The sequence below is a fragment of the Acomys minous genome, assembly GCF_964271855.1.
Source record: "Acomys minous genome assembly, chromosome: 13".
Taxonomy (NCBI): domain Eukaryota; kingdom Metazoa; phylum Chordata; class Mammalia; order Rodentia; family Muridae; genus Acomys; species Acomys minous.
Genome location: NC_140495.1, coordinates 101,705,697 through 101,726,937, shown reverse-complemented (window position 1 = coordinate 101,726,937; position 21,241 = coordinate 101,705,697). Strand labels below are relative to the sequence as shown.

Sequence of the window (21,241 nt, the reverse complement as noted above, 5' to 3'; positions counted from 1 at the left end):
CTGGGCTACAATGTGAGAGATCTTTTCTCAAGAGCAAAAACACAAGACACTGATCAAAGTAATTTATATAACAGTACTAAGAAATTTACTTTTTAAAATCATAGCGCTGACATTTCTGGAAATAGATGTTAATAGTTGCTGTCAAAATCATGTTTAGGTAAAATGCAGTACATCTGCTTCTGGGAAAACTGCTTCCCAGCTGCTATGTTTGGCATTAAAAGGAATCCCCTGAAAACAGGAAACAGCTCTTTCACTCCACTGTGACCACAAAGGCATCATCTAACCTCTGCAGTGCACAAAGCACACAGGTCCAGAAAAGGCTGAGAGCTCTTTTTACCCCCTTGGTGGTGCCTTGTAGTAATATGAAGCTCTCGTCTGTCCACTGCTCTCTAGATGATGATCTTGTGCCATGAGGGCAGAAGATGCTGCATACTAGTTGTTTTACTGCTTCACTGTGCCACATTTTAGCTGGCCCACTCCACAGAAAGAATGGGTGGGGCTACAGAATAGCTATTCTTTGTTCGAGTATTTTTAACCCCTGGAACACAGTAATATTTACAAACAATAAGATCTTTTCACAAACTCAGTTTCCATGTAAAAAGACAATGTAAAATGAAAAGATCTAGACTTTTAACTTAGATTTAATTCAGATCAAAACCTTATCTACACTTGCACCTTTTTCATTTAACTCTGGGAAGTCATTCCTATGACCTAAGAGATTAGTTATAGAAAAAGAAATGAAGCTCTGCCTTGACTCTCAGGAATCTAATGTGCTGTGTAACTGCTGTGTCTACAGCAGGACTGCAGCCTGCCTAAGCTTCTCACTCCCTCTGGCCTGGTCCTAATCCCTATCAAAAGAGAAGGCAGTCTCAGACAGAGAAAGTGAAGGAAGGATGGAGAGGGGAGGGGCAGCAGGCTGTCTTGTCTTTCTGAACAGCCCTCAAATTCTCTAACAAAAGCCTAAGAGATGAACAGGAACCAGCACACTGGGCGGGGCAGGGGAAGAGGCTCCCCCATCCCTACTGAGCCCTCTTCTGCTGTAGTGGGTTCTCCTGGGAAGCATGGAGGAACCTGGGCTTTGGAGGCAGTCTCCTTAGGCTGTCCCTGCACACCCATAACTCACAAGCATGGAAAGCTGAACAGGATCATTTGATACGGTCTATGCTTGTCTGTGAATGGCCTACTGTGTTGGGAAGGCTTAGCTTATTTGTTAATGATTTCTGACTGTGCTGACTCTAAACCATGAAGACACACATCCCTAAAAGAGTGGAAGTTAAATTCCTGCCGTTGATTTTGCTTAGTCAAAAGAGGGCTGAAAGGAGAGAAATCCCCAAAAACATGCTAGGATATTTTTGGCTGTGGCAGAGCAAATGATAGACAAATAGTTCCCTTAAAAATCAAAATTCAGGGCCGGGCATGGTGGTGCACATCTTTAATCGCAGCACTTGGGAGGCAGAGGCAGGTGGATAGCATCTTTATGATTCCTTTTTTATCTAATAGTGTAGTTTGTATAGTGTCTCCTTTTTCTCATCTTTTCTGTTGACATTCTGTAAGTTTTGGTGATTATGTTTTAATTCAGAATACTCTAGAATATTTCTTTCCTTTTTATTTTTACTGAATTTTATTTTGAAACAGTTTCTATATTGCCTTGGCTGGCCTTAGTCTTCTGAACAAGAGTGCCTTCCTATTTCAGGCTGTCAAGTAGGGGATTAACTTTGGTATTTGACCCATGGGTACTTAGAAGAAGATCATTTGGTTTCCAAATATTTGAGGATTTCTCCAGATGTCTTAATGATTCTAGTTTAATTCCATTGTGTTCAGAGAACCCTTTCAGATGTACTGAGACTCCGACCTCCTGCTGCTGGAAAGATGAGCAGAGATGACATTTCAGTTTCACCTGGTGAGAGTAGAGTTCCTGGTTTCTCACCTACTTCTGTACTCACTCTGTCACTTGTTGAAAGGAGATTAGAATCTCCTGACAACTGAAGGTTTCCCTAATAATTGAGGCACTTTGTCATTGGTTGGTTGGTTGTTGTTTCTCTCTGTATCTCAGGCTGGCCTAGAACTTGGGGCCATTCTCCTGCTTCAGCCTACCACCCACTGGGATTACAGGTGTGCACCAGCTGGCCTACATCCAGAAACCTACTGGATCCATAGATGTCAGGACTTTTTCTCTTGAGAAAATTGCCTCTGTTGTTATGAAATTATTGTTTTTCATCCCTGATGATATTTTTTTATTCTTAATTTTAGTTTATCTGATAATTTATCTACCTTCATTTTTCTTTATTCATTCAGCACAGTTATGTATTTTCATGTGTATGTGCGCACGTGCTTGTGTATCTTTATGCACATGAAGGCCAGAAGTCAAACTCAGTATTGTTCCTTGAGTAGTCCACCTCACATGGATATGTGTACACATGCAGGAATCCTCTGAGTCCAGGAGAGAGCACTGGCTCTGTTGGAGCTGGAGTTAATAGGTGGTTGTGAGCCATCTGTGGGTGCTGATAACTACTCTTTTTTTAACCACTTCCCCAACCCCTCCCTCCCTCCTTTTTCCAACTTCTCCTTCTCCTTTTCCCTTTTTGGTTGCTTGGCTTTGGCTTGCTGATTAAACTAGGCCAGCAGGCCCCCTGGCTCCTCCTGTTTGTACTCCCCAGCGCTAGGATCACAAGCACGTGCACCATGCCAGCTTTTTTTCCCCCAACTTTTTAACATTATTTATTAATTCATTCATATTACATATCAGTTGTTATCCCATTCCTTCCTCCCTCCCACTTTCACCCTATTCTCCTCCCCTATGACTGTGACTGAGGGGGAGCTCCTCCTCCTGTATATGATCACAGGGTATTAAGTCTCTTCTTGGTAGCCTGCTGTCCTTCTCCTGAGTGCTAGCGGGCCTCCCCATCCAGGGGACGTGAGTTCGTGTGAAAGTCAGTCCCCATTCTTCACTCATCTGTGGAGAATGTTCTGTCCACTGGCTAGATCTGGGTAGCTTTTTAAGTGGTGCTGGGGTCTCATGCTTGTGTAGCCAGCACGGCTTCCCAACTGAGCTGTCTACCAGCTCCTCTATTGGGCTTCTTTCTGATGGCAGATAATTTGTTAGTATTTCTATTTTGTTAATGATTTCTCTAAGGCTTACACTGTAAATTTTACTATAATTTACTTAAGAGTTGTCTTAATTTCCTAAAAGAGAAAGAAAAGAAAAAGAGCAGCTTTGCCCCAGTATACTTTGTTTCTTTTTTTCTTTGCACTGTCAGTCCTGTGTGTGTGTTGTTGTTGTTGCTGTTGTTGTTAAAAACCTGAGAGATTAGTATTAGAAGAGTGGTTTTTAGCAAGAGGACCACTCTTTTTTTTTTTAATCCTACTATTTTTACCTCATATTTTTAGCTACTTTTCATAAATAATACTTACTTGTTATTTGCCTTTAGTTGATTTCCAGTGTGCTAAATAGTTAGATTGTTTTGTTTTGTTTTACAATTTTGTCATGTTTTAAATTTGTGGTTGTTTGTTTGTTTGTTTGGCTTTTCTCTTGTAGTCCTGGCTGTCCTGGATTCACTTTGTAGACCAGGCTAGCCTCAAACTCAGAGATCACCTACCTCTGCCACCTGAGCACTGGGATTAAGGGCATGCACCCAATGCTCTTGTGTTTTTTGTTTTTTTAAAGAAGACATAAGTGTAGTGGATAGGAAGGAGGGAGAGTAGATTTGGGAGGAGATAGGGGAGAGTGTAAATATGATCAAATTCACTACAAAGAGTGCCAGGTCCTGAGTTCTGTCCCCAACATAGTAAAGCATGACTGCCAAAAGCAAAGATTCGATCTTTAGAGCAGTAGTTCCAGAAGTTGCTTGTGAAGTCACAACATAACCAAGGCAGTCCTCTATCTTTCAGGAGGTTTCTCTCCCTCAATAAATCAGAACATGCAGGTCCTTCCAACGGCAATACTCCAGTGTCAGCTAGTCTACAGTGCTTAGTATGTGGAAGGGCGCACATTGAAAGGAGACAAAAGCATTTGTTAGATAAAAGGTAAAGTCACAAGGGGTTATTTTGTAATGGATGGTTAATAAGATTACAGTGATCAGCACAGTAATTTGAGGATGCCACTTAAAAGAGTTAACGAAAAAAGACAGGAGTATTAGGGAACAGCTCTCCATTGATTAGACAGTTTCTTTGACAAAAAGCATCTGTGGTCCATTTGAGGGTCTGTGAACTCAGTGCACACCAAGTGTCACGTAACAGAGCAGAGATTTGTGAGGCAGCAGAGACCAAGAGCCTGAACCCACTGCTTGTGCCTAAGGACACACATACTCACCCACAGACACAGCCAGCCTGGAAAGGGGCTCTGGCACTTCTTACGTGGTGTTTGACACATTAAGAGCTCTAACAGATCAGTCTTTTAGTTTAAAGAGATTATGGCTGGGGCTGGAGAGATGTCTCAGTAGTCAAGAGCACGTACTGTTCCTGCAGAGGACCAGAAATCAGGCCCTAGCACCCACACTGGATGGTACACCAAGACTGTATGATGGCAGTGCTCATGCCACTGAAGAAGCTCATGGAGGTTAAAAGTATCGAGATGCCAGGCTGGGTACTGATGCCGCAGTGGCGTCATGGGAGCCTTTCCGAGAGGCTGCAGCCAATATCACATCAGCATTCGGAGAGGCAGCATCGTGGGTTTAACGTGGTGTTGGCAGCCTATGTGGTTTTCAGCTACTCCGTTTCTTACAAGGAGCTCAAACACAAGTGGTGAAGTAAGCACCACCGAAGAGGGATCGGTATGGAGGGCACTGCACACCTGAGCACAACTGGTTCCCCAGCTCCACCCACGAAGAGTTCACGAGTGGCTAAACCTCCAAATCCCAACTGAGAGCCAATGTACAATAAATGGCACCTGATTCAAAAAGAGTAGACGGCAAGAAACAGTCAAACTCAGGGCTGAATTAATGCAATAGAAAGAACAACAAAATACAAAGAATCAAGGAAATAAGGAGGTGGCTCATAGAGAAAAAAAAAAGGTTGATACTTAGCCAAATTAAATAACAGACAGAAAATCCAAATTAAAGACATCAGAGATGAAGGGGGCACATTACAACAGACACTAAGGAAATTCAGAGACTCATGAAGATAAACTTTAAAAGTCTCTACTAAACTGGAAAACGTAAAAGAAATGGATTAATTTCTTGATATATACAATCTACCAACTTTAAATAACGATCAAATAAGCTATTTAAACAGATCCATAACCCCTAATAAAACAGAAGCAGTAATTAAAAGGTTAGATGGATTTAGCACAGAATTCTACCAGAACTTTTAACAAGGAACTAATGGCAATACTTAATTGTTCCACAAACTAGAAACTGAAGGAGCACTTTTTAATCCTTTATAGGAGGCACCAATTACACTGATTCCAAAAAAGCCACCAAAAAAATAAGTAAAGTTATCAATTGAGCTCATAATTTGAGATTGATATATATACAAAAATTCTTAATACTTGTAATCTGGATTCAAGAACACATCAAATATAATTTCCACCATAATCAAGTTGGCTTCATTCTAGAGATGCAGGGATGGCTCGACATGCAAAAATCAAGAAACGTAATAAACCATGTAAACACATATTGAGATAAACCTACATGATCATTCCATGAAGTGCAGAAAAGGCCTCTGACATCCTTTCATGACAAATCCTGGCAAATAAGGGATAAAAGGAACATACCTCACATAATAAAGGCAATCTACACCATGCCCACAGCCGATCAACCTAAACAGAGAGAACTCAAGCATTTCCACCAAAACCAGGAACAAGACAAGAATGCCCATTCTCTATCTATTCAATGTAGTACATAAAGTCATGCACAGCTGGAGCACTACTACAACAGAAGGGAATCAAGGGGAGATGGAAAGGAAGAAGTCTAAGTATCTTTATTTGCAGATGATATGATTGTATACATAAATAATCCTAAAATCCACCAGGAAGTTTCTGCAGCTGATAAGCACTTTCAGCCAAGTAGCAGGAAGATGCAAAAATCAGCAGCCTTCTTATATACAAAGGACAAACAGAGAAAGCATCAGGGAAACAGTTCCTTTCACAATAGCCTCCTCTACCACCTCCATCTTGGGGTCACAACCTTCTGCTTTCTTTAAAAGCAATTTTCTTATTGCAATGAAATACACACATAGTTTACAATCTTAATCACTGGTGGCACGGGACTATTTGCACTATTACACTTCCATCACCACCTCTACCTCACCTTACAACTACTCAACAGTAACTCCTGTCCTTGCTTTCATTCCCACACAAAGAAAGTTCTTCTGTTTGTGTGTATTTATCGCTGTTGTGGGTACTTACATAAGCAGAATCATACAGAAGCGGCCCTTTTGTACAGGGTCTGTTCCTCTATATCGCAATGTATGCCTGAAGGTTCTCATTACACACACATAACATTCTGCTGTAGGCAGAGACCCCGTAACACTCATCTACTCGTCTGCCAACGGCCATTAGGATGCCTGTTCTTTCCACTTTTGGCTACTGTGAACTATGGTGCTATAAACACAGGAATACCGAAACTGTCTCTTTGGATCCTTGTTTTCAATTCTTCATTTATATATCCAGAGATGTAACCGTCAGCTCATATGGAAATTCTGGATTTTTTAAAGACTACCAAATGATTTCCCACAACAGTTACAATACTTTACACTGGGTCTGACAATGCACAGCCCCCATTTCTTCACATCCTCACTCTCCTCTGCATTTTAGCTAACGAGAGCAGAACTAGGCAGACACTAGCAGACGCTCAGTGACTACTGCTTCTCCTCACATCCACAGATACTTGGCTCATTAATCCTAAACATCACCTCCTCCTCCTCCTCTTTTTCTTCTTCCTCTTCCTCTTCCTCCTCCTCCTCCTCTTCTTCCTGTTCTTCTTTTAATTTTTCAAGACAGGGTTTCTCTGTGTAGCCTTTGCAGTCCTAGGCTGGCCTTGAACCCACAGCAATCCGCCTGCCTCTGCCTTCCAAATGCTGGGATTAAAGATGTGCACCACCACGCCTGGCGACAGGTGGCTTCTTAATGGTACGTCTTTGTTTACTGGTTCCTCTACTATTTTGTTATTTCCTTCACAGAAAACGTTTCTGTGAAAAATTTTTGGCCATAATTTTTTTTGGCTATTCTGTTGATCCAAACCCAAGACGATTAAACTCCAATCATGCTGTCTGTCATGTACTTCTGCACATTTCTAAAGATTCTAAACCAATCTGGAAAGTCTCTGTAACTTAAATGCCATGTGAGGATCCTGGGAATCTATATTGCATTTTTTAGCAGTATAATAAATACATTTAATTTGTTTAGAATTAAATCTCTTCTTCAGTCATATTTTACACCACCTAAAATAAAACCCGAATAAGATGCTAAAAGAAGGAGAGGAAGAAGTGGCAGGATATTGTAACAGTCCAGATATGAAACAATGTGGTATAATCCACAGTAGCAATGACAAAATGCTATGAAAACAAACTTAATATAAAACTAATATAAACCTAATATTTAAACTATGTTAAGTGGCAGATGTTTGTTTTCGATCTTAATCCAGATGCCATCGCAACAGAAACACTTAGTCTGGACTTAAGCGCTGGAAGGGCTGGGAGAGTCTTCGGGTTCAAGACCAGCCTGATCTACAAAGTGAGTTCCAGGATGGCCAGGATACAGAGAAACTCTGTCTTGAAGACAGACAAACAAACAGAATCATTTTGAATGTAAGATACACTGTCAGGCAGAGTAGGCGGCACTTGTTCAGTAATTGCTTGCACGGAGTGAGAGAAGCACACGGTTACCTGATAGCCTTCTGTTTTCTTCTGACACCACTTCAACAAGGCATTCCTCTTAGAGCCTCCATATTCTCTTGCCAACGCGGAGAGAGGGTCTTTCCTTTCCTCCCTAATGTGTGAAAATAAGAAATCCCAAATTGAAATATTAGTACCACAATAAGAACATATTTGTACTAATTTATATTTTTGAATAGATAAATACATAAAACTAAAGCCTTCCTATGGTAAGACATAGCTTTATGTTTAATTCCACCATCAGTTTTTAGTTTGGGGTCCCATAGACCGACAGCTGTCAAGGCTAACAGGAGGAGCTCTACTCCTCATCCTTATGGCAGCAAAGACTATATCAAGAGCATTCACATGTAACAGGATGTACTCCAAGGTGCTCAACACAGTACTACTGTCGCAAATCTGTTCTGGGCCTTTTAGTCAATATCTTGCTTAACATGTTTTAGTTTATTTTACCCCTTTTTATCTTCTCATGTCCTTCATTCTCTCATCAATATCAAAATCACTCATTAGTGTCGCCTCAGCAGCACATATACTAAAATTCGAATGATACAGAGATTAGCATGGCCCCTGCGCAAGATGACACGCAAATTCGTGAAGCGTTCCATATTAAAACAAATCGAAATAAAAAACCAACTAAACAAACAAACAAAATCACTCATTATAAGTACAAAAAATAAGACTATATGAGATGAAGAATTTTAAAGCACAGCTTCTACCTTTGTGGAGCTAAAAATTAGACAAATGGCAATAAGGGCTGGAGGTAGTTCAGTGGTTAAGAGCACTGACTGATCTTCCAGAGGACACAGGTTCAATTCCCAGCACTGACATGGCAGCTCACAGATGTCTGTAACTCCAGCTCCAGGGAACCCAATGCCTTCCTCTGGTCTTTACAGGTACCATGTGTGCATGCAGTACACAGATATACATTCAGGTAAGACACCCATACACAAAACATTATAAAATAAAAATAATCTTACTATTTTGTTTAAGGCATGAGGAAAAAGAGGTTGCAATAAACATTAAAAATACATACTACATAGTGTGTGGTGGCACTCAAGAGGCAGAGAGGCAGGAGAGCTCTATGAAGTTCAAAGCCCGCCCAGTCTACATAGAGTTCATGAGACCCTGTCTTAAAATAACAGCAACAACAACAACACACCAAAACAAAAATGATATTACAAGCCCAAGCACAGCCTGCCTGTAGCCCCACAACTTCCAGCCATTTCTGAGGCTGAGGGAGGAAGATCGACAGCTCAAGGCCTATGTAGGCTAGCCTAGGTGATTGAGGGCAACTTTGTCTCAAGATAGACAAGAAGATGAACTGATGGATGGACAGACAGATGATAGAATAAAAATAGATGAAAAAGTAAATAACCTAAAATAAAAACAAAAATGCTAAGGCTGCAGTTCAGCGCTAGCGTGCTTGCCTAGAATATACGGGGCCCTAGGTTCGATGCCCAGCACTGCAAACAAAAACATACATCACTTCTAAAAAGTATTAAGCGTGTGCTAAACTGTATGCCCTAATTTCTAAAGATGAAAACTCACCATGTCCCAGGCTGGGCTCAAACATCTGAGCTCAGCCTTTCTGCCTCATCACTCTGTGTACTAAGACTACACTTGTCTCTGGCACTGCTTTGGCCCTGCACTGTCTATATATTCATAAAACATGCTGCTCATGGGTACACACTTCTCAGAGGTTGGTCACACGACACGAATGACAGGAACTAGAACTGCTCTCCTGAGAACCCACGTGTGATTCCCAGCACACACGTGACAGCCCGTGGGATCCAATGCCCTCTTCTGGCCTCTGTGGGCACTGCATACACATGGTTCACAGACATATATCCATGAAAATCACACACATAAAATAAAAATAAAGGTGATTTAAAAGTAAATAAATATAAATAAAAGTAAGTTAATATTCCAGGCATGTGACATAAGCCTATAATCCCAGCACCTGAGACACTGAGATAGAAAAACCTACAGATCAAGGCAAGCCTAGACTATGATACTATCTTTTTTAACGTTCATAATCTGAATGGTAAAGTGCTGCACTTTATCCTCACAACCTAGAACTTAATACAGTGAAGTTTCTGAAACCCTTTTCTAGTCCTCCTTGTCTTAATCTTACACCTGTTTTCCCTCATTCTTACAAAGTATGCTAAATTTCTGATATATTTTTCTCTCTAAACGTGTGTGTGTGTGTGTGTGTGTGTGTGTGTGTGTGTGTGTGTGTGTGTGTAAAAGGTCTCACTATTAGTCCTGGCTAGCCTCAAAGTCACAAGGGCACCTGCCTCTGTCTCTTGTATGCTATGATTAAGAGTATGTGTCACCAGCCCTCTGAACTACTTAGCTTAAAGTAGCTTCTTCCAGAAAGAACCTCACGTTTTTATGTCCTGCTGAACAGTGATTAGCACAGCATCGTGTTGTCTCATGTCCAATCTAAGCAATCAGAGCTGCCTCTCATAGATGCTATGCTGCACTCTTTACAATAAAGCCCGTTGCTAAAATCACCATTGCCTTTATAACTGCTCATGGACCCAGCTTCTCCTGAAGTCTCCAGCCCAGTTACTGCCCTGATCAGACTTGGTAGCTGTGGCCCACAACAGGAGCACAGGCGTCCTACCAGCCTGCTTCCTGGACTTGCTGTGGAAGAGGAGACTTCTCTTATCATCTCTATGCATTCACTCCACTTGCTACCTTGCATCATGCCAAAGTGACACAGTTTGGCTTTTAAGAGGCTCCGTACTCAATCATGTCATCTACTCCACCCTGAGACAGTAGAGACATCATCCTCTGGCTTTCTGTATCCCTCCTGAACCAGCACAGCATCTCCTCTGGATCATATGCCCTTACTATATGCTTATTCATCCCTTCCCTACATTATTCAAGCTACTTATCTTGCCAATAATGTCCTTATACACAATCTTCAAGACGTCACACAGTTTCTCCCTCCCTAGGAAGCCTTCTGTAATATTCTATCAGGATGCTCAAGGTTCAACTTCATAATACATGGTTGGAAAGTGTTACAGATTTCAGAGCTTTTTTCAGTTTGTTTTATTTTAATTTTTTAAGATAAAGTTTCACTATGTAGTCAAGGTTTATCGTCCTCTTGCCTTTATCTTCTGGGTGCTAAGATTGCAAGTATGTCCTGTAACTACTGACATTGCTTCTTTTGTCCGCCCTCCACATTATTTGTTATTTATGACACTGGGAATTGAACCCATGGTCTTTACACATGCTAAGTATTCAACCACTGAGGCATACTCTCCTCTTATTTGTTTGTTTGTTTGTTTGTTTGTTTATGAACACAAGCTTTTACATAGGCTAAGCATCACTGAGGCACTCTCTTCCCAAAAGCAAGTACCAGATTTTGGAGTATCTGCATAGACTTTACCAGTAGAACATCTTTAATTTGAAAATCCAAACTCTGGTCAGGTGGTGGGAGGCAGAGGCAGGCAGATCTCTGTGTGTTTGAGGTCAGCCTGGTCTACAGAGCAAGTTCCAGGTCAACAAACAAACAACTCAAACTCTGAAAAATCCTGGCTTTCATGCTGGTACTCAGAAAGGCATGTATTTGGGTTTTCAGACTCAAGACGCCTCACCTACACTTAGTTAGCCATTTATAGTTTCAAGCAAAACAAACGCATGTAGTTAGTCAACACTGAGTAACACAGAAAGATAACTGGGACACTCAGATAGCACTGACTTGTGAGCTGATCTTTCTCTCTGAGAGGCCAGGAATGGTACAAAGAACATTATTTCCCACCTTATTCGGCTTCGAGTGCTTGGAGTGACAGATGCTGTGGGTGAGGAAGAGAGGGAGAGCTGTGGTGACGTGGTGCCCATAGCCATGAGAGAAGCTGGTGATGCTCCCTCAGATGCAGAGATGTCCCGTTTCATTTCTTCACTACTTCGTCGAGACACTGTAAGAAAATCATCATGGAATATAAACTAGTCCAACCACTGTATGGAGACTTCAAACAACATTAAAGTCAGAACTACCGGCTATCCAAATCAACATATCATAGAGCTACTTGACCTCAGTGTGGACTGCAGCACCATTCACATTAGTTGAGTAACGGAACCAACCTAGCTGTCTAATAGTAGAGGAAGGAACAAAGATCATATGTGGGATATGTACACAGTGCATTTTTTTTCCTTATCAAAAAGAACAAAGTTTCATCATTTGCAGGGAAGGGATACAACTAGACTGTAGAAGAGACGACTGCCCAACATTTTATATTGTTTACACAAATTAAGACAAATATGTTCTCTCTCACTTGTGGTTCCTGGATGCTATACAGGTCATAAAATCATAGAAGTGCATATGACATTGGAAAAAAAACTGTCTAGAGAACAAACAGAATTAAAGGGGAAAAATGAGAAAGGAAGAAGATGGGACCATATGACCAACTTTATTATAGTTGCATGAAAACCCTTATGTAATGTGATACCATGTACTATGAATAAATAAATGCACTTAATGGGAGGATGCACAGGATGGGATAGCAATTGAGATGTAATATGAATGATTTTATTTTTCAATTAAAAAATGCACTTTCTAATTTAAGAAAGGGTTTCTGGCTGGGCACCATGCCTGTAATCCTAGTACTAGGGAGGCAGAGGCAGGCCGATCTCTGTGAGTTCGAGGCCAGCCTGGTCTACAAAGCGAGTCCAAGACAGCCAGGGCTACAGAAAGAAACCCTGTCTTGAAAAACAAAAACAAAAACAAAACAACAACAACAAAAGAATATATTGTAAAAAGTCTATTTCAATTTTAAAAGGTTTGAAAACTCTGGGAAGAAAATGTCTTAGAAAGATTAAGGGTTATTTTATTTTATTGACATCTAGATTGTTTTCTTAGAGAAAAGGTCAGATGCTTTGTCAAATAATTTTCTAAAAATAGTATATATACTGACAAATTATAATTATATATCTTTAAAAAGTATAAACTGATATATATGCCTTAAATTTTTTAAAATTTGAACTCTTGAGATTTTCTTCTTTAGATTCCTAAAGAACAAATATTACCTTGTGAGAGGAGGAGCTAATGTTTGATTTTACTGATGACTGGAAAAGATTTAATTTTCATTCAAAACACCTATAAAGCTGGGGGTGCTGACTTCTGTCTAGAATTCCTGTACTTTCAAAACTGAGGTAGGAGGACTAATATGACCATGAGGCTAGCCTAGGCTACAGAATGAGGTATTACCATAGAAAATGTGAAGAATTTAAAGTCTGTGAAAAGGTTGGTAGTGGAAACAGACCGTAGCACATCATTGTCAACAAGTGCCTTTTACCAGTAGCATTTACAGTATCTACCCGGCACACAGTGAGGACCACACAAACACAACTGAAACCAGAACAGCATCTGCAACCAGTCACCCCACCCAGCACCCACAACTAAAATAAACACACCCCTTCTAAGTGTAGCCAACACTGGTGAAGGGGCAGAAGGGGCAGAAGGAAAGGTGCATCTTTGCAGAGCTGGGTGCAGTTCTGGATCAGGCCACACTTTCAAACACACACAAGAAAGACAAAAAGCTAAAAGTTAACAAGTCAATCGCCTTTAAATTTTCAAGTCTAACATAGGGGGAAAAAACCTGGTCTGGAATTCTGTAGCCTTCCTGCCTCAGCCTCTGCAAGTGAGCACAGGTGTGTGCTGCCACAGCCATGTCTGGCTAACAAGATCTGAATTCATTCAGGAAAAACATGCAGCATTAGTGAAGTGTTATCCTAAAGATCCTGAAGGGGCAGATGTTCTCTCCTATCAAATGACCTTAGAGTGACACTTACATATTTTTAAGCATAATTTTGAGGCTATTCTTTTTTGGCAAGTACTTTGTATGTCTTAAATTAGTAAATGTTTAAAGAGGTATGCTAAGACTGAAATGAGACAACGTCGTATATAAGTGATGACAACTCTTCATCACAGTCAACTGAAAACAGGGGTGAGAGGACAGAAGGAGGTGTACACACTGAACCCCACGCCAAAGAGAACAGTAACCATACCATGGCAGAGCTGTCAGGAGTTTTCCTTTCCACATGCAATTGAAAAGGCCACAATGAGCCAGGCAGTGGTGGTGCATGCCTGTAATCCCAGCAGAGGCAGAGGCAGGCAGATCACTGTGAGTTCGAGGCCAGCCTGGTCTACAAAGCGAGTCCAGGACAACCAAGATAACATAGAGAAACCCTGTCTCAAAAAAACAAAAACAAACAAACAAACAAACAAAAAGGCATTACCCGAGATGGTCTTGGCACTTTCCATAGCAGGGACTCTTGGGAGAGAAGCAGGTCGGCTGGTTGAAGATGTTCTTAATAGATGCTCTGTACAAAGTGGAAAGGGCACAAAACAGAAACTTATGTATGCTGAGGGGGTAGAAGTGCAAGGAAGACGACTCTTACTTTTCTTAACCCTGAGGCTCGTACCTCCAAAGGAAGGCACTTCACCCCAACAGCATGTTTATTAAACATAACCTCCACAGACAAAGACCATGGAAAACATGACAATGAAAGATGCTACACGGGTGACTGTTCCTAAGTCATTTTGTGCCACTTAACTCTTCAAAGCTACTCAATCAAAATTAAGAGGTCTCTTGTTGTATGGGCCTAAGGTACAAACTAAGTAATACCTTGCCTTTCTTTTCTATGCCTACAGGTAGAAGGGATACCACATACATGGATCTATAGAGAGACCTGGATTGTATAGTTAGACTTCCATAATACAATATACTATCTGGCCACAGGAAAACAGGTCATTTCTATTTCAGGCAGCACAGAAGGGTTGAAAAACATAATGGTATTAACCTGGACCTTATTAGCAAAGAAGGGTTGAGAATTATAGTTCAGCCAAACAATAATAGGAACAAAGATCAAATTAGAGGAAGAAGTGAGAGCATGGTTTGATTAAAACAAACAAAAAAACATGGGGTATATGGATAACAGAGCATGAGGGAGACGGCTCTCCAGGGAAGATGCCACTGTCAGAGAGCATTTCCGCACCTGAGGGCTCTGTGGTCTGAGGTCTAGCCTTGTCTCATTGGGAAGACACAGTCAGATGCTGTCTCTATTGTGCTTTCAGCTTGGTTCTTAAACACAAGCTTTCTTAGGCGTCTCCTTAGTTCCTGGAACACTGGGGCAATCTTTTTGTCTGCTAATTCTCTTCCTGCGCATGTCTTATCTAGGGCTACAAACCAACAGGCTGTCCTCAGGCCAGAAGAGATGAATGCATGTGTTCTGCCTAGCCAGGATCTGACATTAGGGATAAATGACTAGTGTAGAACTAAACAATAATGCCTGTATTTAATAAAGGCTATTATTAGCCTTGCTTTCCAAGAATATCCACCCATTTCTTTTTTTAAACATATTAACTATTTATAGTTGGAAATGCAGGTCAATGATAAAGCATGTTTATCACACATGAGGCCCTGGGTTCAATGACTGGCAACAACAACAACCAAAATCTACAAGCACACAGGGACTCATCAGTGTAAGTGACCCTTCTCTTGCAGCATCACAATGTACAAAGCAACAGCACTGACTCTTTAGAATATCACAGCTTTGTACTCCAAATAATTATGTTTTAAAGATTTTGCTCTCTTTTTAATCATCTGAGTGTGTACATGTGCATGAGTACAAGTACCCTGAAGGTGGAATCACAGGAAGTTATGAGCCACCCAACATGGGCACTGGGAGCCATGCTCAAGTCCTCTGAAAAGGCAGTATGTGCCCAAGCACTGAGCCATCTCCCTATCTGAGAGTAAATCTTTCCAAGAGTCTTAGAAATATAAAGGTTGAAATAAAAAGTGATACTTTCCCTTAGGGAGCAGGGAGATATCAGCATATGCAAATGGGAGTTAGGATAGTTGAAGATACAGGTCAAGGAGTAACTGAATAATGACATGATGACAGCATCTGAGAAAGAAAAGCAGAAAAGGCCCCGTGGACCAGACAGACAGAGGCACTGGGTTGGTGATATATGGGAGTCTGAGACAGCAAGACTGCCATATTTTGAGGCTAGCCTGCTAGAGAGTAAAGCCAATCTCCAATACATATACATACAACCTGGCATGCTGGCATATTCCTATAATCCTAGCACCTAGAAGTAGATACTACATCATGAAGAACTGAAGGTTATCCTCAGCTCCACGGAGACTTTGAGGCCATCCTGGACTATAATGAGACTCTGTCTCAAATCAAGAAAAAAGAAAAGAAATATGTGCAAAGCTGAAGAGGGTAGAAAGTGGCTTATAACTGTCCCTAACTAGTCCCAGGAGGTCCAGAGCCCTATTCTGGCCTCTGCAGGCACCTGGCACACATACAGTTGTATATACATACATGGAGGCAAACACCACATACTCACAAATAAAAATAAATCTGTAAAAATAAAAAATTACTTGTTACTATGTTTGTCAACCTTGGCTCTACTGACATTTTGGGCTGTACAGATCTTGGTTGTGAGGACTGTTGGTGAAGGGTAGGATGCTTAGTAGGACCTGTGACCTCTGCACAATAAAAAGTTAGCATCCACTGGGGCAGTAGTACCTACATGGGCCCTCAGGGAAGCAAGCTTTTTTAAATTTTCAGTTGAAGGAATTTAGAGAATGACATTCATGGGTTTTCTTACTTTTCTAATGTCTGTGGATAGATGGAAAGTATAAAAAAAAAAAAAAACTAGGAGAGCCTAACTGATTTTGCTTGCTTTATTTATTTATTTATTTATTTATTTATTTATTTATTTACCATTCCCATGTGGGTGCTGGGAACTAATCCCAGGTCCTCTATAAGAATAGCAAGTGCTCTTCTTTACCCCTGAGCCATCTTTCCAGTCCCAACAAAAAATTTTAAGTTAAAAAATTAAGATGTTAATAGAGGAGCTAAAGTAGAGTAACAAAAATAGTCAATGGGAGTGAGTAGCAGTGGTGCACGCCTTTAATCCCAGCACTCAGGAGGTAGAGCAGGTGGATTGATGTGAGTTTAAGGTCAGCCTGGTCTACAAAGCAAGTCCAGGACAGCCAAGGCTTCACAGACAAACCCTGTCTCGAAAAACCAAAAATAAAAAATAAAATAAATTTAAAAAATAAAATAAAAAATGTTTGATGGACTTAAAGAGAAAGCAGGGAAACAACATGACAAGAAGAAAGCATTTATCAAGATGGCAGGCATTAGCTAACACACATGAGTAAATATGGTAACACTGAATGGTCTAAATTCACAGTTGTAGCGAAATAGGGTCCTACTGTGTAGGCATGGCTTGCTTAGAACTCAGTGTGCCTGCCTTGCTTTGTGAGTAATGGACTCATAGGCATGTGCTACTGTATTTGGCTTTGCATGGTAACTCTTTTTTCCCTTGTTTTACTTTTATCTATGCCTGTTTAGTAAAGTGTGGGTTTTTAAAAGCACATTGTTGGGTCTCTTTTTATGTGCTCTGACAATGTCTGTAAAAATATACCAACAATAATATACTTTCTGTGAAGTACTTGGAAACAGTGCAGTGACATGCATTCTGTACTACTTACTATAACTTAACCGGCATCAGCCTGGAAAGTGGCACTCACATGTAACTCCACACTCTAAGCATCAGGTAGGAAGACCCTGAATCAGTTCAAGGCCAGTCTGACTATATAACAAGACTTTGTCTCAAAACAAAAGAAAGAAATATGTACATCATTAAAGCATCATTTACTAATAACCCGTTTCCCTACTTGTAGTTAACAGATGTTAATAAAAACTTTTGATAAAGACATACACCAGATTGGCTAATATAATGTCAGCACCAAGAAAATAAGTTATTAGCCCAAAACAGCAAAGATTAGCAAAAAGTGAAACAATACAAGCATGTTAGATGTACCTTGTACAGGAATTTCTCCATAGTTTGGTCTCTTATCTGTCAAGGCTGTCAAAGGCTTGGAGGCTGAGATTGGTCCACTTATGGAATGTCTCTGAAATGAAAGCAAAGTTATGTAACCTAGTACTGAGACTCACAGAAAAAAACCACATGCCTCAGAGAGTAGCTATTTAGTTACCATCAGTGCTTAATACATCTGTGGTGCTATGGTAAGGTTATAAACAAACAACAGATACATATAATATGTGATTAGTAGACTTAAAAAATAAGCTTGGGGGCTGGAGAGATGGGTCAGAAGATAAGAGCACTGTCTGCTCTTCAAGAGGTTCTGAGTTCAATTCCCAGCAACCATGTGGTGGCTCACAACCATCTATAATGAGATCTAATGCCGTCTTCTGGCCTGCGGTTGTACACGCATATAGAACAGTCATACATAAAATAAAGTCTTTAAAAATTAATTAATTAAATTAAAAAAAATAAGCTTGGAGGTTGAGAAGACAGCTCAGTGGTTAAGAACACTCACTGGCAACTCTTCTAGAGGACCCAGCACTCACATGGCAGCTCATAACTGTCTATAACTCCAGTTCCAGAGGATCTGACACCCTCACACAGATAAACATGCATGCAAAACACCAATGCATATAAAATAAAAATAAATCATTTAAAAAATAAATAAACTTATAAGTATATTATATATTCCTATATGGCTTTAAGAAATGATAACACAGAGCAATGGCGGTGTACGTTGGTAATCTCAGCACTCAAGGAGGCAGAGGCAGGCAGATCTCTGTGAGTTTAAGGCAGCCTAGTGTACAATGTGAGTTCCAGGACAGCCAAGGCTATACTGAGAAACCCTGTCTCCAAAAACAAAAACAAACAAACAAAAAAGAAATGATATAGCCAGCATCCTCTTCACTCAGTTCCCTTTAACGGTAGCATCTTATAATTCTATGTTAAAGCATCACAACTTTAGAATACTGGTACAGTCAAGACACAGGACACTTCCTGTTCACAAGGATGCATGCTTCCTTGGGACCCTTTTATGGTTACGCACACCACTGACCCTGACAGCCTCTGGCACTCTGAATACAAGTAAATTCTTCTGTTTGAAGAGAATTCTTAAACTACCATATGCCAATTCACTAAACACAAAATTAGTTCCAAACCGAAATATGGATGTGTTTCTATTGTGGTTTTACTGGTTTTTCTTGTCCTGGTTCCAAACAGACCTCAACTATGCCTCCATCCCACTTGATAACTCGACAACTGCCCTGGAACAAGCTGTGGTCTTTAACTCAGCACCCTTGTCAACAGCACTATTAGGTGTCTCCTTATCCTGACACAGGAGGTATGCACAGCAGCCTCAACACCCACTGCTGTTACTCTAGCCTATAAAATACGTAGCAGGCCATCCACACTTCTTTCTTGTACTTCTATTTCCTTTGCTTTTCTCCAGCCCCCACACCACCTTAAAGAAAAAAATCTCCCTAAGTAATTCTGGTTCTCCTAGAACTTGCTATGTAGACCAGGCTGGCCTCAAACTCAGAGATCCACCTGCCTCTGCCTCCACACACCAGCCCTCAGTCACATCTTTTTAAAATCTTTTTAAAATGTAGCTCACTTCCAGCTACTCCCATAAGATCCGTTCAAAAGGTTCAGCTTTTCCTCATCTTTACACTGTTAACCTTCCATTACGGACTGTTATCTTACTGTCAATTTAATTTCCATTTCCTTGATGAGTAATGATGCTGAACGCCTTCTCATACGCTTAAATATAAATCACTTGCCCTTCACTACATGTTGTTCTCGGGTTCCTGTGTACAAGTCTCTTTATTAATTTATTTTTTATTTTTGTTTTTCAAGATAGGGTTTCTGCATGCAAGCCTGGCTATTCTGGACTCACTTTTGTAGACCAGGCTGGCCCCGAACTCACAGCGATCCGCCTGCCTCTGCCTCCCGAGTGCTGGGATTAAAGGCATGACAACTCTTATTATTTCCACAAAGCAAGAATTCCTGCCTACATAGTTTTTTAAAACCTAGCTGGGCAGGAGTGATGCATGACTTGAATCCCAGCACATCTGGAAGGCAGAGGCAGGCTAATCTCTACTGAATTCGAGGCCAGCCTGGTCTACAGAGTGAGCTCCAGCACTTCACAGAGACTCTATCTTGGAAAAAAGAAAAAAAGAGGGGAGGGGGGAGGGAGACCAACAACCTAACACAGCCAAGCCTGGTCATGAAGACAACGTCTGAGAACCTGTCTCTAAGCCCTTCTTTACATGCTACTCTATTGAGAGACAATAGACAGACTAGCCATAAATTAAAGGAGCATTATATTAAGTTTTGTTTCTAGCTACAGATATTTTTAATCCTATCTTCAAAAAGATGTTATAAAATGATGTTAGACATGAAATCTCAACAGATAAATGCTAGAGAAGCATCATCTTATTTGTTTTGTGCGAGGTTTGCTTTACTTGGTATCTTGCTTTGTAACGTTAGGTTTTCTTTTAAAAGTCTGATTAATAGAGAACATCTAAAAAGCATTAAATTTGCAAGCAAAGCATGGAGTGCCCTTGCCTTCCAAGTACAGCCACTGACTGAGGGACTGTACTTAGGACAGTAAGAGTTCAAATCCCAGCTGGGCATGGTGGCGCATGCCTTTAATCCCAGCACTTAGGAGGCAGAGGCAGGCAGATTGCTGTGAGTTCGAGGCTGGCCTAGTCTACAAAGCAAGTCCAGGACAGCAAAGGCTAACATGGAGAAACCCTGTCTCGAAAATACAAAACAAAACAAACAAACAAAAAAAAAGGGGAGTTCAAATTCCACTCACAAATCGAAGGGTCAACCTTGAAGTCTGAACTCAAAAATAAAATGCCCAAGGCTTAACTTTAGAGAAAGAAGTAGTCACAGCTCCCTGTTATCACAGAGCATTGGTTCAGGAACAATTTTTCCTTCAGCTGCCCTCACCCATGCACAAGTACTTTGCTTCAGCCATACTGCCCAGCTCCTGGCTGCACTCCAACAATGACAAAGAACAGCAGCTCTGAAAGTTATTTAACAATGGATCAGCAATGTCATGTCCTTGAGCTCAACTGTGACAAATGGCCCCCAATGAACAACAGTTCTCTCAATTCATGCCTTGTGTAGACCAACACTTAAACTCTGTGTTGGGTATGTACAAATGTGTAGATATGTGCGCTTGCATTCAGGTGTCGCAGGAGGCCCAGAAGAGAGAGTCAGATATTCCCCATGAGTTGGGAGTTATAGGCTATTGTGAGCTACCTCACACAAGTGCTGGGGACCAAACTTAGGTCCTCTGCAAGAGCTTTAAGTTCTCTTAATTGCTCAGCCGTCTCTCCAGTCATTAAATCTGAAAGATTTGAAATGATCTGTTAGACAGCAAAAATAAAATATGCCAGCCACATACTCAAGAGAGGTATCAAAGTTCCCCAGAAGAGTATCACAATTTACACTTATAATGTGCCTCGATTAAGAATATTCAATGTGGGCTGGAGATATGGCTCAGAGGTTAAGGGCACTAGCTGCTCTTCCAAAGGCTGTAAG

General features: G+C 40.8%; 1 protein-coding gene across 2 annotated transcripts in view; it reads right to left on the bottom strand.

Annotated features, from left to right (window-relative positions):
- SPECC1L (sperm antigen with calponin homology and coiled-coil domains 1 like) overlaps nt 1-21,241 on the bottom strand; it is a 99,563-nt gene that overhangs the window by 19,902 nt on the left and 58,420 nt on the right. For both annotated transcript variants that reach the window (XM_084753996.1, XM_084753997.1), the window contains exons 10-13: nt 17,684-17,774; nt 14,077-14,160; nt 11,600-11,756; nt 7,822-7,924 (exon numbers count right to left, since the gene is read on the bottom strand). In XM_084753996.1, coding sequence (XP_084610122.1) covers nt 7,822-7,924; nt 11,600-11,756; nt 14,077-14,160; nt 17,684-17,774 — 435 coding nt within the window. The remainder of the gene's footprint in view (nt 1-7,821; nt 7,925-11,599; nt 11,757-14,076; nt 14,161-17,683; nt 17,775-21,241) is intronic.